We start from the raw sequence: 17,265 nt of genomic DNA on the forward strand, positions 1-17,265 counted from the left end.
TTAGTGGTTCAGTGCACCTGGGTTTACTCCCTGGTACCAACAAACAAACAAAAACCCCCCAAAACAAGCAAAGCTTGAAAATATTACTTAAAATAGCATTAAACCTTAAAATACTCAGGAAATCTAAACATTGCTCAGAAAAATTAAAGAAGACATAAATCAATGGAGGAACATATCATGTTTATGGACCATTGTAAAGAGGCATATTCTTCCTAAATTAATCTATGTATTTCATTTAATTCTGACAAGAATCCTGCCGTTCAATTTTGTGGAAATTAAAAGATTGTTTCTAAAATTTGCATGGAGATGCAAAGGGGCAATAATATCCAAGACAATCTTGAAGAGAAAAAAAAATGGAAGACTTATATGACTAGGGCTCAAGGCTTATTATGAGATTAGAATAATTAAAATGATGAAGTAAAAATGCAAGGATATACACATAAATCAATGCGACAGTGTCCAGAAACAAATATAATCTGATCTTTGATTTATAGCAAAGGTTTAAGAGAGTTTAGGTAGCCATAATAAAATTTCATAAATTGGGTGGCTTAAACAATTCAAGTTTACTTTCTAATATTTCTGGAGACTAGAAGTCAAGATTAGGTGCCACCAGGGTTGGTGTCTGGTGAGGGCTCTTGCCTTCAGTTGCAGATGACTGCTTTCTTGCTCTTACCTCATGAAGTTGACAGGCAGTAGGCTTTCTGGTGTCTCTGCTTATAAAGACACCAATCCCATCATGAGAGACCCGCCCTCAAGTCCTTATCCAACCATCATTGCTCCTCAAAGGCTCTATTTCCAAGTACCATCACATTGAGAATTAGGGCTTCAACAGAGGCATTTGGGGAACATAAAGATTCAGTAGATGATAGCAAAGGTGACACTGTAGAGCAGTGGGGAAAGGGTAATCCTTTTTTAAATAATGAAAATATGATTTTATATTTTTATCATACTTATTCCTGTTTTTTAAGCTTTCAGATACTTTATTACACATAGTATATTTTAATTTGCTCTTTTTAGATATACATGACAGTAGAGTGTACTTTGACATATTGTACATATGTGGAGTATAACTTATTCTAATTAGGATCCCGTTCTTGCACTTGTACGTGATGTGGAGTTTCACTGGTCATGTGTTCATATATGAACACAGGAAAGTTATGTCCCATCATTCTACTATCTTTCCTATTCCCATTCTCCCTCCTCTCCCTTCATTCCCCTTTGTTGATTCCAGTGAACATCCAGCCCCCCTCCCCAACCTTGTGTGTCAGCATCCACATAAAGGATAATCTTTCCAATAAATGTGCTCATGAAAAAAAACGTGTTTCTTTACCTCATACCATTCACAAAAATAAATTTTAGACAGATGATTGTTTTTTTGTTTTGTTTTGTTTTTGCCGTAGTGGGAATTGAATCCAGGGGTATTCTACCATAAAGCTGTACATTCCCAGCCCTTTTTTGTATTTTTAATTTTTTTTGGGGGGGAAGGGTTACCTGCGATTGGACACAGGAGCACTTGACCACTGAGCCATATCCCCAGTCCCATTTTGTATTTAATTTAGAGACATGGTCTCATTGAGTTGTGTAGCACCTTGCTTTTGCAGAGGCTGGCTTTGAACTCACAATCCTCCTGCCTCAACCTCCCAAGATGCTGGGATGACAGGTGTGTGCCACGGCACCCAGCTGTATTTTTAATTTTAAGACAGCGTCCTGCTAAGTTGCCCCGATTGTTTTTGAATTTGTGATACTCCTGCCTCAGCTTCCTAAGTAGCTGGGGTTACAGGCATGTGCCATTCTTCTCAGCCAGGATTATTATTCTTAATGTGGCAAGTAAAACAAAGAGTTTCTAGAAAGAGCTTAGGAGAATATTTATGTAGTTAGGATAGGCCAGTATCCTTAAACTATGCACAAAAAACCACACATCATAGAGGAAAATGTTGATTAGATAAACTATATTAAAATGAAATGTTTCTCTTTATAGAATAAAGTATTTCTGTTTACAGAATATCTTTTTAAAGAATAAAATGGCAAGTCATTGAATAGGAGATGATGTTTATTATGTTTATAATATCTCAATACAAGGCTCATTAAACATATATAAAGAATTCTTATCAATTCAGTGCAGTGGCACACATCTGTAATCCCAGCTACTGGTGAGGCCAAGACAGGTAGATTATAAATTTAAGGCCAGCTTCAGCAATTTAGCAAGACTCTGTCTCAAAATAAAAAACAAAAAGGACTGAGGGGATGTAGCTCAGTGCTAAAGCATCCCTGAGTTTGATCCCTAGACCAAAAATCAAATGAACAAACGAAAAATAACCATTATAAATAAAAAAGAAAACCATCCAATAGAAAAATAAGCAAAAAAAAAAAAAAACATAAATAGGTACTGCACCAAAGAAAGTGTCCAAGTGATTAATAAATATGTTAAAAGTTGCTCAATTTCACTAATCATCAGGGATATAAAATTTAAGATCAATGAGATAACAGATCACACACAATAAAATGGCTAAAATGAGAAAGGCTAACATTACCAAGTGCTCAGGAAGACACGGAACAACTGAACTCTCATGCATAGCTAAATTAATATAAGTATTTCTTTCAAATATATTTTATAACCTTATTTTATTTTTTTTATGTGGTGCTGAGGATAGAACCCAATGCCTCACATGGGCTCGGCAAGTGCTCCACCACTGAGCTACAACCCCAGCCCCTAATATAAGTACTCTTGAAAGCTTATTGGCAATATCTATTAATCTGAACTTAACATATATCTCAGCATCTGATAATTGCATCTTAGATTTGTACTTGAAATAAATATGTGAATTTGTGAGACACAGGAAGAATCTTTATAGAAGCCATTAAGCATAATAACTAAAAACTGGAGACAACTCAAACATTCATCAGTAATAATTAAGATGGACTCTTAGGGGTTCCTCAGATGGGTTTAGGTGGGCAAATGTGGGCCTTGAAGTGGAATATGAAATTGTGTGCATATCACTTATGCATAAGTTAGGGAAACCTTGTCCCTTTTTCTCAAAATGATCCTTGTCTCATAAAATGTTAAGAATCCTGCTTAGATATCTGGGTTTCCATTGTTAAAAAGAATTTTAACTCTTTAAAAATTTAGCAATTAAGTCCAATAATGTAATTTTGACATTTTAGTCCTACATCTAGCCTGTTCTTGACTATCTCAAATCATGTAGAGTATTTAAAATCCCATCATTCTTTATTATGAAGGAATTATCCAGCTAAATGCAAATGAATCATGGTGAAGCCTAAAAATTAAATTATAGGCATAAGGCATAAATATCCCCCGTGTGGTCTACTTGAGTGTGACTTTTGATATGGTGCAAAATGGAGAGATATTAAGGAGAATGGGTGAAGGACAAAAGTAGAATTCACAATATTTCTACACTCATGGTTCTTATCAGTGGGTAATTTGGTCCCCCCAGGGAACAGGTGGGAATATCTGGAGACATTTTTGGTTGTTACAGCTGGGAGAGGGAATGTGGATAGAAGCCAGCAATGCTGCTGAACATCTTCTGATGCACAGGACAACGCACAACAAATGATCCGGCTGAAATGTCAGTAGTACTGCACTTGAGAGACTATTCTACAGTGGTGGCAGCTTTGTGTAGGGACACCTGTGTGCACCACTCTGAATCCTCTTGGCTATGGGATTGCTGGTGTACTTTGACCAGCTTGGGCATGTGCCTTTTGAAAGTATCCTGCCTTATGCCTGTGACATAGTCTCTAGTTCCCTGATGGGGGATTTCTCTGACTTGCCAGCTTGGACATCCCATGCATGACAATCATTCACTCATGTGCCAACTGAAAGTGTAAGGGAATTAGCAGACTAGATCAATGGGGGATGAGACCTAATGAATAAATTCTACCTCTTATCCCCTGGGGAAATAGTTCTGAAGTACGTTTCATAAACTCCAATGATTACCTGTGTGTTTGAACACCAGCCTCCCTTAGTGGCCAACCCAATAACACAGGCTTATGCTATCTCTTCCTCCTCCTCAGGTTCATTCCTCTTGTCTTTCTCTCCTACTTCCCAGAATCATATGCTCAATAATCCACCAACATATGTCTTTGTCTCAGATTCTGATTTCTGGGACATTCAGAATAAAAATATGGAAGTCCACAGAGAAAGACAAGAAGTTAATGGAACATATTTGAAAAGTTAGAAAACAAATATTTATCTTTTCCCTTTTAAGTTCAGCATAAATATATAATAAAAGAGTGAAAACAAGAGTACCAGTTTCTTAGTGGTGTAAATATGTGGTCCTCAGAAAGGGCCATTCTAAAATTGTCCTATCATCCAAAGTAATTGCTCAGCTTCTTATAGTAAGGGTAAGGGACAACAGTGGTGACCATACAGAAGGAAAAAAAGTGAAGAAATTTGGTCAGAGATTCAAGAAAAAGGAAAGGAAAAAGAATACCCTTTGCCTGCACTCCTTTAAATGGATCTTGTTATTTTCAGAGATTTAGAATCCTAGAATTTTATTTAGAAGGTGCCTATGAGTACATCTAGTTAAAGGCTCTGTTTTACAGATGAAGAAAATGAGTCTAGAGAGACTAAATGACCTTCTCAAGGTCATTTAGTTGCATTAATGGTTGAAACCAGATCAGAACCCACTTTTGAAGTGGGAATACCATCTAATTATCAATACTAAATCACATACTCTTATGATCCTGAAGGCAGCTTAGAACTTTTCTTGGCATTATCTAAGCTCTTTTTGGGATTATGACCTATTTGGGATCATACATTCAAGATACCCTGCCCCAGGTCTCCAAGGAGAAATGTTAGCTGTGCCTTCCTTTGTTTGTTAGAGGATGTCTGTGTTTCTGGTTATTCTAGGGGCATTCCCAATGCTAAATTTTCAAAGTTCCTATTAAATTGAGAAGACTTAGTTTGTGAACTTGGTTGATGAAAGTAGAAATAATGATCCAATTCTCTTCTGAAGCTTTTCACTGGTATTTCCCTCTAAGCCAACTTTGTTCTGAGTGATTACCAAAGATGGTGCCCTTGGCTTGTCAGGATTCTGCTTACCTCCCCTCTTAGGCTGAATCCCTAGGTCAGCATTTCATTCTAGTGAACAAGGTAGACATGGTTCCTATCTTACCTGGCTCACAGTTTGGTGAAAGAGATAGACATAAAACAACGACACACCTCAATCAAATGAAGATTATCACCTCCAGACTGCTGTGAGATCTGACCAGGTTTGAAATCAGGGAAGACCCCCCTAAGATGAGGATTAAGATATAATAGAAAGGACTGAATTGTTCAAGGATTTTGGGGTACAGGGTGAGGAAGCAGCACATGTATAGTCTCAAAATGGAAAGAGCCCTAAGGAAGGGCCAGAAGCCAGAGTCCTTTAGTGTAAATGGGCTGAGTTGCTGGCCTGGTCATGGGGGCTGCTAAGACCATGCCAAGGAGTTCCACCTTCATTTTGAGGGCAGTGGATGCCACTGAAGGGTTTTGAGCAGGTGAGAGCAGTGGTCAGATTTATGTTTAGATTTCCCTGGAGACAGAGTGGAGAGAATGAACTGAATGGGAGTGTGAGGAGGCCACTTGTACTATGAGCAGGAAGTCTTGGTGGCCTCACTGGGATGGAGAGCAATACATCTATGCCTGGCATATAAGTAGACTTGCTGAATATTGATTGAATGAACGAATGGGTATATTATAAAAATATTTAGGGAGAACAGAATGTGAAAGGTGAGATGGAGAAGAATGCAGCTTTCTGCCAACAAATAACTGGGTGGATGGGAAACATGGTAAAGGGGCCTGGCTGAGGGGTGTGTGTCCAAGTGCAGTTTTGGACATGGCTTGCTAAGATGTCTGGGAGGCTTTGGACATAGAAGCCATGAGCTAAATTAGATAAGTATCTTGTTAATAATGTCCAGTCAGTTGGTCTTGGTTCTTTTAATAATGCTTTTCTTGCTTTTAGGTGCTTATATAAAGCAGCTTTAGTCCTAATATACCACCATTTGTATTTTTTTGGAGATAGCATCCCTTGAGGCATGGCAGAGGCTCAGATTCCAACTTTTCTATCAGCAGCGGACTTGCTGGTGCACACTTTTTGACTTGACTCCCTCGTCCCTAATCACGTACATCATGGGCTGGATGCTGAGTGGGCTCCGGCCATAGGGGGAAGAGAGGTTCAGTAGAGAACCTCTCTACTGCAGCATTGTTGTCCCAGAGCATCTTAGATTATTCAGAGGGTCAGATTCAAGGCTCAGGGATGAGAGACAAGATTTTACTTAGCCTCTGTCTATGGCAGTCACCCGGAGAATAGGAATCGTTCAGTCTGTTAAGAGCAGTATTACTCTTCTTTTGCCTTATTGTTGATTTCTGCCATTTTCTTTAGGATTTTACAGGAAAAGGCTTGCGGGCTCTGGGTTTGATGCATGTAACAGACACTATGGGACTTTGTGACCATGGATGTCTCTGGTCAATCTGGCAGACTTGTAAGTGTTGGTCAGTATGTCCAGCACTGGCCCAGTGCAGACAAAGGAGGCTCCTGGCAACTAAGGAGCCAATTCTGGGCAAAAGAGGAAAAACCTTCCTGATAATTAATGACCCACATGGAAATGCTTATGCCTCAGTGCTAATGTAGGGCAGTGGAGCAGCATGCCCCGGGGAGACTTCCTCAGAAGTTCAGTCCCGGGAATCTTCTGTGAAAAGACAAGTCCATGGTCAAATTTGTGAAATACAGCACAATTGATGGCCCTCTTAAAGACTCTTAATTATACATTGGTGGAACCAAAATGTCCTGCAGTAAAAAGTCTATTGTTGAACTTTGTTTACCCTTGGGGTTTCTACCTATTTAATCATGGACGCCTTTTTAAAAATAACACCCAGTTAGTACCCCATGAGATGAGTGTGTGTGAAATGTGCTTTGGGAAATGTTGCATATAGCTCTCTGAGTTTTCCTTACTCTGAAGTTTTACCTTTTCCCCTTCCTACTCCAATTTATTTATTTATTTATCTACCTACTTATTTATCTATTTATTTATTTATTTTTGTGGCTGTAGATGGACAGAATGCCTTTATTTATTTATTTATTTAAGGTGGTGCTGAGGATCAAACCCAGTGCCTCACACATGCTAGGCAAGTGCTCTGCCACTGAGCCCCAGCCCCAGCCCCCTACTTCAACTTCTTTAGGATGAGAATATAGACTCCACAGCAGATGCTGAGATTCAGAGACGAGGTTGTTAAAGAGACTTACAAGGACCCCCTTCACTGGCAAATCAGCCCGATCATGGGGAGATATTCAAATCAATGTCAGGGACCCAGCCAGAGCCACTGTGCTTAGTAGTGTCATGTTAAAGAATCCCAGTTGAGTGTGGTATTCAACAGAGAATTGCAGATTGAGTGTCCCTTATTGGAAATGCTCAGAACCAAAAGTGCTTTGGTTATTTTAGATTTGTAAATATTTGCATGTATGTATGAGGGTATCTTGGGGATGGAACCCAAGTCTAAAAAAGAAATTCATTTATGTTTAATATATACCTTGTGCTCATAGCCTGAATGGAATTTTATATATGCAGTACCTGCATTTTGTGATCCATCAGGAATTTTTCACTATGGTATCCCCTTAGCCCTCAAGAAGTTTTGGATCTTGGAGCTTTTTGGATTTCAGGTTTACAGAATAGAGATGCCCAATTTATACTTTTTTTGTGACTTTATGGTCTATTTTCCTTACTTGCTTTTGTGTTGGGAAGATACGAGGGGAAGGGATACTGGATGTAAAGCAACTTCATTTTGTTTTGATTCTGATTTCCACAAAGAACTCACTGGACTTTTCTCTGGTCTTCTTTAACTAGAAACACAAGAAGATGAACTTTCTATAATTTGAATTGTTTCTGGGTCAGCTACATTCCAACATTTTGATCTTTGTTTAGTTTCACTGTTAAATCTGTCCTCTGTTCATTTCCACTGTCACTTATGTGTTCAGGACTTCATCCCTTTTCCTCCCTTCTCCTGTGCATTCATTCATCTATCTGTCCACTTATTCATTCATTCAGCATGGTTTGAGTACTGTTGTGTGCGAGGCACTGAACACACAAGGGAAAATGAGAAGTGGACCCGGCTCTCATTTTGCTAAAACTTCTAGATGTGGAACTGGATTCCAATCTTTCTGAATTCTGATCCATCCTGCTGGAGTAACATTTCTCAATACACCTGGGATCCCATCAGATGTTATTGAGAAACACCCAGGAGTTTCTTGTTATGTATGGAATAAAGCGGAGCCCCACACCCCACAGCCAAGTGACATTCACTGAGTTCCTTGTTTAAGCCCATGAGCGCTGGTCTAATCTCCAAATTCCCTTCACACAAGTCTTGGTCAAATGCATGCCTTTCAGGACTCCTGCCTACCCTGAACTGTTTGCCACTCTCTGGCTCAGGAGAGTGCAGCTTTCTCTGTCCTTTCCACATGAATTTCCTCCCCCTGCAAGTCCTTCAAGATCCAACTCAAATGTGCTTTAACTCTCCAGCAGCTCTCAGAACGTCTGTCATTGATTGCATTCTACCTGTCCCATGAGGAGCCACACTTTCCTACCTTTTTTCTTGCAAGTGAGCCATGTCCTATTCAACCCAATATCCTTGACCAGTTACCTAGCACAGGGACCTGTGTGTAAATGTTTAATTATTCCTGGAATCACACCCTTTCCATCTCTACCTATCTATATCTACATAGAACACACAGATAAATAATTAAACATGGACCAGAAGAGTTCCATTAGTAAATTGAAAATTAATTTTAAATTCTATCATTTTTCCGTTATTTTAGGTGCTCATTTCTTTGACTTATTGGAACCCAATTTTGGTTTATGTGTAGAGATTAGATTTTATTTCAGGGTTAAGTACTAGTCTATTTAAAGGAGTGTGAACTATTTAAATTCTTGAAATCCCTTCAAATCTAATTTCAAGAGAAAACTAGGGGTATTTTAGGTATTACAAAGACTCATATAGTTGCATGGGCCTCTATCATTTAATTGTATCTGTCCCTTTAATGAGAAAAAAGCGCAATAAAATTTTATTAATTCAGACTCTTCTGTTTGGGAATTTTCGTCAGTTCTGTTACCAAGGTGGCAGACGTTTTTAGCTGCTACTCTGATACTTTTTAAAGGAGCAAACTTCTCAGACATTTAGAAAGATCCACCCATGTGTGGATGGTTAATGTAATAATTACAAAGAATTCCCATCTATTAATTACAGAATATCTGGCGCTGCAGTGATATATTTGGCAACACCTTGTCAACTATTAATTCAAGTTAAGTAAGTTTTTAAAAGAATAGCAGTAAGTGAGGCTTTTATTAGTTCTCATGGCTTTACTCTTAATCTTAGTGAAATTTAACCAGTTGTTAAATGGGTTGTTCCTTGTATTCAAGGGTCGTGGTTTTACAGATGTCCTCCATGGGAGGAGAGGGGATTAAAGAGAGGAATGTCTGGTCACTAGGCCTCTTCAGATTGTGTATAGCTGACACTTACCATTTCTTGTGGCTCTAATTGTCCGTCATTCTAAGGAAGCTCATTTACATATAGAAAGTACATACTTTCTTTCATTTGATCCTCATTTCAACTATGCAGCTTCATTAGAGTGGATGTTCCTATCCTCTTTATCATTTTGCCCATATCCCCTGACTAGAATGGGTGATATTAGTAGTTTAACAATGTCTCTGTCTCTCTGCACTCAACCCCATTGCCTTTCAAATAGTAGCAACCTAGGTTTGCAAGGCATTGAACATCTATTACCTTATTTACTTAAAAAAGTCATCACTCCCTTGAGACTGTCATAAGCATCTGCCTGTTGCATCTCTTTCCCAGCAACCCCTGCCTATATGCTATTCTTCCATATGCCTGTCAACATCTACTGGTTTTATAGACATACTTAAAAGCCACTCTGAGAATATTTGACATTATGCTACAGTGTGTAATGATACAGACAGTATTTTTTTTTTTGTCTACTCTGGTTGCCCTCAGGGTCCTCCAGCGATATGCCCAAGACTAGACATCAGCTAAGCAATGACCAGAAACTTCTATGCCCCAGCCTCTGCCCTCTCTCCCCCTCTGCCCTTGTCATTGGAACCCTATCCCTAGCAGTTTTCCCCATTTCTTATGAAGAGTTGCTCTTCAGAAAGAATCATTCATGCCAGGCATGGTGGTACACACCTGTGATCTCAGTGACTCAGGAGGCTTGAGGTAGAAGAATTGCAGGTTCAAAGCCAGCCTCAACAATTTAGTGAGGCCATCTGAAAATAAAAAAATATAAAGGGGCTGGGATGTGGCTTGGTGGTTAAGCACCGCTGGGCTCAATCTGAAGTACCAAAAAAAAAAAAAAAAAAAAGAAAGAAAGAAAGAATCGAAGTCATTATTTATAAATATGTATTGAGCTTCCTTGCTTTCAGGGAATTTGTATTTTAACAGGATTTAATACACATTAGCCAAAGAAATGATGCTCCAAGAGTAGAACTGAATTTCAGTGAGCAGTGGAGGAGTAATTTTTTGAAGTCTGCGTAGTCTTACTGGCACCCTTGAAATTATAGATGTAGTTGTTCTCCCACTTCATCCACATGGAAAGCCAACTTATTCATGTCCTGTTGTGATTCCCTGCTCCTTAAAAAAGAGAGAGCTGGCAAGAGCATTGCTAGCCTGCAAACAGAATAGCTTCCCGAGATCCACATATTACTGGTTGTGTGTTATCAGTTAGTGTTGAAGTAGCACTTGCTGGTTCGAGTTCATATGGAACGCATGCAGCAGAGCCAGTCTCACAGTCATAAAGAAGTAAAGGCTTGCACTGCAGACCTTTAACTTAAAAAAAAAATCAATCAGGAAATATTGATTAACACTTCAGCTGTCTCCTCAAAGACATTTTGACCTTTTTGATTCCATTTTGTCTACTGGAGTGTCACTGAGCAGTGTTCTTTGTAAGTAGCAGAATCTGTGACAGTTTCTAGTCCTATTTGTGGAGGGAAGTTTGTGTGGATGGTATGTAATCTTACATGCTGAGAAGAGTCTGGTGTCCAAGGTGTAATGGTCAAGAGCTAGGCCTGTCGAGTCATATGGCTGGGTCTTCATCTAGACTCATGTGTAAGCTGGAGCCAATTAGCCTCCAAATTCATGTTCCCTCCTACAGAATGAAGATAGTGAAGATAGTGTTAGTACCTGCCTGTTGGTTGGGGGTTGTGATTCAGATGACATGATGTTGACCAATGATGAGGTGCACTGTGCCTTATACTGAATAGTGGCTGTCTACTTATTTATTTTATTTTATTTTATGGATCAGTAATTCAAGTTTTACCCCAGGTCTCCTTTTGTCTTTATTGCAAAGAAAGCAAACTTTAACCCCAGTTACTTGCCTGCCTTCCAGGTGATGTCTTTATTTTGCTTCTCCCCCACCCCTTCAATGCTGGGTTTTGAACCTAGGGCCTTATGCATATTAGGCAAGCACTCTACCACTGAGCCTTTATGTCCTTCTTAAATATAGCTGCTCCAGCGAGTTTGACAGAATGCTGCCCAGGTCATGGGGAACACATAGGAGTCTCCTCAGACTTCTTTGTAACTTATCTCAAATATAATTCAATTCTTGAAATGATTATCTGAATGTCTGCATTCTAGGAACTACTGGAGAAAATAAATATCACCAGCAAATATTTTCAGAATTTTTTTCCTCAGTCTTGGACTCTCATGAGAGTTGCAAAGGGACTCCCATGAAAGTTACAATTAAAATTACAATTTAATTGCTTGGGGTTCATTAAAGCCCTCCTGTTTTTCTTTGGCCCCTGCTCACGTAAGCTAGTATGTGTGTTTATAGCCATGATTCAAATGCCCCAAGAAACTCACTGGCCAATGGCTATCCTTATTTTTAAAAGTCACCAGATAAGGCAATTTCTGAAACAACTTCAGCAAGGCATTCCAGAAATGCTTGATCTCATACTTCTCTTCACTATAATAAATAAATACAATTTTGATTTCATCTTCGAGTAATTAATCTGAACTTTCCCTTCTGGAATGTAAAGTGGAAAAATGTTCTATAGCTCTTTGAAGATTAGATTAGAAAGAAAATGCCCTGAACATTCTGCTTAATTAAATCCTAAAGAGGTGGTACAGACTTTTCATGATTAATTGAAACATGAATATTTTGGCTGATGCATATTTATATGACATCTTATGAAATTTTTATCATTTTATATAAACCATTCACTCTGGGATTGTGATTTAATGCTGTAAACATTTTGCATTGTTCATTATAAAAATACACAGGCTAATAGCTGTAAGATATACAATATAAAAATCTGTAGTGTGAATCTTCCTTGAGATAATCTCAAATCTCTCATGGCAAGACTTTTAGCCTAAATATTATATTGGAACTCAGGTTTTCTCTAGTTTAAAGAAATGTTTTTTACATAAAAAATTTAAACTATATAAGTTAGAAAAGCGAAATTTCTGGGGCCTTCTGTTTTGCCAGTGTAAAGTATGCTTGTGATTACCAGATTTAAGGCAAAAAAAGTGAGGTTGAAATGAACTGATCCCTATGACTTTGATTACTTAGGCAAAGTTTAATTTTTTAGGGATGTTGTCATGCCAAGATGGGGCCATATGTCATATCTGGTGGCAGAATCTGAGCTGCGATTTGGCTGACAAAATGAATTTAGATAATCAACAGTTCTTTTTTAGTTTCTTAAGTCTAATAGTAACATAAATGACTTATAAGACTGGAATACCTGAGATACCTGAAAGTGTTTTCTTGAACTTTTGGAATAATAATGCATTTATCATTAGCTATTGATAAGTTTCATGGTAGAAAAAGAGACATCTGATGAAAGTTTTTCCAAAGTGTTTGCCTTTATGAAACAGAACTTTATGAAAAATGGAGAGAAATACTGATTTATTTAACAAGACAGATGCTAATCACCATTCTAAGAGTTCTGCACCTTTCAGATAACAAGAGTGCACAGTTCTTTTGTCTCATCTTCCCACGTTGTTACTTTGCAGCAAGAATGATTTATAAAATAATCGCTTTACATTCTACTTTTGTTGTTGTTGTTTATTTGTTAGGTCTATTGTAAGAAAGTATCTTTTCCTCTCTTTAAAAAGTGACAGGTGGATCTGTCCCTGGTGATGATGGAAGCATGAGAAGGACCTGAAGCGGCCTTTTGGTCCCCGGCATCTTTCTTCCAGGCCAGGTCCCAGCTGGGGCCTTCTTGTAGCTTTGTCCTCTGCCCTTTCTCATCTTGGTTGTACTCCATTGTAATTAAAGAGACAGCGCTTAAGGAAGGAATTTCATGTTTTATTTCCCAAATCACCCCTTTAAAGGAAGATGAAATGCTGGGAACCTAATGCATGTTTTCAAATGGCTCCCTGGGAAGTGGATCTTCTCATTAAACCGTGAGAACAAATCATTCTCCCCCTTAATTTTTTTTTTCCTTACAGAGTTCATCAGAATCAAGCTTTTTTTTCGAATGGATCATTTGTGAGAGTTCTGCTGTTATTGTCTTGTTTTTCAGGAATTTAAGATTTTTAAGGCATCTTGTTGATTAGGAAAATAGAAACTGTTAATACTAGTTAGTTTAGTAATGATGGATAATTATTTTAAAAGATGCTACTTATATTCCACGTACAGTGGCACATGCTTGTAATCCTAGCTACTTGGAAGGCTGAGGCAGGAAGGTCTCAGTTTCAAATTCAGCAATTTACCAAGACTCATTCTCAAAGAAACAAACTAAAAACAAAACAATTACTTCTAGCCTAATTTAAGAAAATTGTGCTATACTCTAAGGTAGATTTTAGAGCTTTGTTAATTTTTCATAACATAAAATATCTATATGTAGACTGATGCCACATTAGAAATCATATAAAAGATGTTTCCTTTGACTACAAGTCATTAAATGCAGTAATTGTTTTACATTTGAATTCATATTATGACTTCATTTAAAGGAAGTCATGATATAAAATATGTTTAACTAATATCAAAGATCACTTTTTAGACTGTCTCATTGGATAATTGACAATAGATCACAATCTGTAATTTGTGAACTAGAAAAGATCATTAAAATGACAATATTTATTCCATTAAGGTAAATAAAATGCTGCATGTGGTTCTGAGTGATGATATTCAGAGGAAAAAAACATATCACTGCATTACAAATTAGTTTGCTTCTAATTTTGCAGGCTGATGACCACACTGCCTCAAACCAAATCTTTTCCCTGGAAATGGAATGATTGCATGACAGACTCTATGAACCATGAATATGTCAACAACTCATGGACCAGGCCTTGCTTAGCAATTAGTCTTTGGGGGATTTTATTCAGAGATCAGACAACACTATACCAGAGCTTGTTGGGGATTTTGTGATTACCATTCATATCTGGAGCATGAGTCTGGGTTAGTACAAAAACCAAAAAAATTCCATGAAGGAAGAAGAGCTGTGGCTAATAGTGCCAAACACACACACACACACACACACACACACACACACACGCACACACACAGACACACACACACACACACACATTCAGTTGGCAGGATAGAGAATGCTCAAGATACAGCAAAAGCTCCTAGGAAGCAGCAAGGAAATATTTCTTAGGCTTCTAAGGCCTCTTTTCATTCCCCCTAAAAGAGGCCAGTGTCTCTCCTTTGAGTATCACCCTCTCAATTTTTCATAACTTATCACCTGCACTATGATTTACTCAATATTTTATTAACCAACTCTTTTTAAAAGCCTATGTTTATTTTAAGCAGTAATGGTTGTGATATCATAGTCTCATTGTGCCAGTTATATTTGTTTATTCTCATGCAAAGGAAAAGAAAGGCAGCATTTTAAATATTAGAAATATTTGTTACCACCTGAAGTCATTCTGAGCTATCTTTTGACATGACTGACTGGTCCTCCAGGAGCCAGGAGGACCACCAGTCTGGATGAGAAAGATTTGACATCCCTATTACCATCCCTTCATCCAGGGACTAGGAGCCATATCACATGGAGGAGAATTTAAATCAGTCCTGCATCTCCCTGAGGACACCAGCACCAGAAGGCTGCATTGTAGGAAACTGCTCAGCCAGCCAGGCTTCTCCCTTCCCATTGCCAGAATCTGGTCACTTACATCTTCCTTTTTTTTTTTTTTTTTTTTTTTTAAACTAAACACAAGGTTTGGAAATCATTATATTTCAAGAGTAAACAACAGCTCATGTCATTTAACAGTAATGGGGAACATGCCCCGGTGGAGCCTGGCCCCTGATTGTCAAGGTTCATGGGAGGGCATTGCATTTGTAGGTTAGTACTCTACAAATTATCTTACCCAATGCAGGTCTTGTAGACTTGAAGCAGGACCTTCGAAGAAATGGGTCATTTATTTTACAAGCTTTATTACTTCATTCCTGGTACCAGTTAGGCAGATTGAAACTAGGCTGAGAAGTCCGAGGAACTCCTGTGGCTCTGCAGTCATGCGCTGGTTTTTAAGTAAATGCTTTTTGGAAACTTAGGGAAGGGTGTGGTGGAGAGGGCGAGAGCAAGAGCTAGTGAGCACCCCCTCTCCCACCCCCACCGCCAGAGCTGGCCATCCTACTCAGAAAATGGTAAGGTCTGCAAATTGAGATCAGACTTCAGGAGCTGTCAGGTTCAGGGTGCGTCTAAGTTTGAAGGGATGTTTGCTTCTGATATGAACATTTTTCTTATACTTTTATTATAGAAGATGATGTGTCAAATGTACAAATAATGTGTGCCTGGTGCCAGAAAGTGGGAATCAAGCGCTATTCCCTGAGTATGGGAAGCGAGGTGAAAAGCTTCTGCAGCGAGAAGTGCTTTGCAGCCTGCCGGCGAGCCTACTTCAAGAGAAACAAGGTAAGCCGCCTTAGAGGGGCGCCCCGCGGCCTCCCACCATGTGCGCATGCGCCTCGTAGACTCAGTCCAAGCCGCGCCCCCTTTCCCTTTTGTACTTTTATTCCTTGTTTTGTCCGTTTTCTTCCTCTGTCATGCTCAACTTTTTGGAATAAGGAATCCCTTCTAACGTGTAACCTTGTTCTTCAGTTTCTCTTGGCTTGGTGTTTGAATTCTGAGAGGGTGAATGAATCTGATGGGGACCCCTGATCACAGCTGGTGTCCTCATCGGCAGTCTTTTCAGTAGCAGAGGGCAGTCTAGAGCCCACGAAAGATTAAGTGGTAGCAACGTCTTCCTAGAGCTGAGAAACTAGCCACAGAAGCATGGCCAGAAAGCTTTAGTCCACCCAGTTTAATTCTTACTCTCAATGGGAATACTGCTGTTGCTCTTTCCAAACTTGACCCACAAATTCTAGTCAGGAAAAACGTCATGTCTCCTTGACACTCTATGTTAAAGTTGATTAATCTTGACAAAAGGGGAAATCATGAATACATAAACCAACATTGCTCACACCACCAAGTATTTGTGAGAAGCATGCTGGGTAACACAGGGACAGCCATAGTTATAGTTTTTATTTTGTTTTAAAAGACATCCTAGGTCTGAAGATGACCTTTTCCAATATTATTAGCCACCATCAATGGGAAATGGGATGCATAATGTTTTACACACACACACACACACACACACACACACACACACACACATTTTCTCTGTCTCTCACACACACACTCACTCTCTCAACAATTTTTTAATCTTTAAAGAAATGCTATAACATTTTGCCACCAAGTACTGATGTTAAATGCTAGTCCTTGATTATTTTTCATTGATCTGTGAAGCTTCCTTACTTCATAAAACAGTCTACATTTTGCTAAGCATTTTCCTTTCCATAATACAAAATCAAAATCAGTTCTTTCTTGAAGCAAACAATTATTATTTTTAAAAAGTCTAATGTTTGCCATTCTGAAATGCTAAGCATGGGCTTACTGCATTGTAAGAAGCACTGTTGCAGCAAATTATCTGCTGCAAATTTGGGTCACATTCATTCTGCCAAAAACATAATGCCTAAAGAATTAGGCTGCAGAATTCAGTGGGGTGGAATTTTAGTAGCAATCTTTAAGAATTAGGCTCATAATCTTCACTGGAACATGGAGTCAAGTAAGGAAATTGTCTGGAATTCTTTGGGGATGGTCAACAGTCGAGTTCACTTTCCCTTGGGAGGGGCCAGTGAATCTGGGGAGGAGGGTGAGAAGAACATGCCTGGGAGACACGTTTTGTTTTAATATAGGAGGATTAAAATGATCTCCAAGACCCTGGGGCTCCCATTTTGAATGCTGAGCGCTGGAGTAACAATCCCAGGAGTGGGCCCAGAG

The 17,265-nt window shown here is 38.8% G+C and overlaps 1 protein-coding gene across 3 annotated transcripts in view; it reads left to right on the forward strand.

Moving 5' to 3' along the window:
- The window catches only part of SOBP (sine oculis binding protein homolog), a 165,708-nt gene that overhangs the window by 24,507 nt on the left and 123,936 nt on the right, over positions 1-17,265 (forward strand). For all 3 annotated transcript variants that reach the window (XM_081296553.1, XM_081296555.1, XM_081296554.1), the window contains exon 4: positions 15,707-15,858. In XM_081296553.1, the coding sequence (XP_081152679.1) occupies positions 15,707-15,858 (152 nt within the window). The remainder of the gene's footprint in view (positions 1-15,706; positions 15,859-17,265) is intronic.

The sequence above is a fragment of the Spermophilus citellus genome (genome assembly GCF_964194105.1).
Source record: "Spermophilus citellus genome assembly, chromosome: 5".
Lineage (NCBI taxonomy): Eukaryota > Metazoa > Chordata > Mammalia > Rodentia > Sciuridae > Spermophilus > Spermophilus citellus.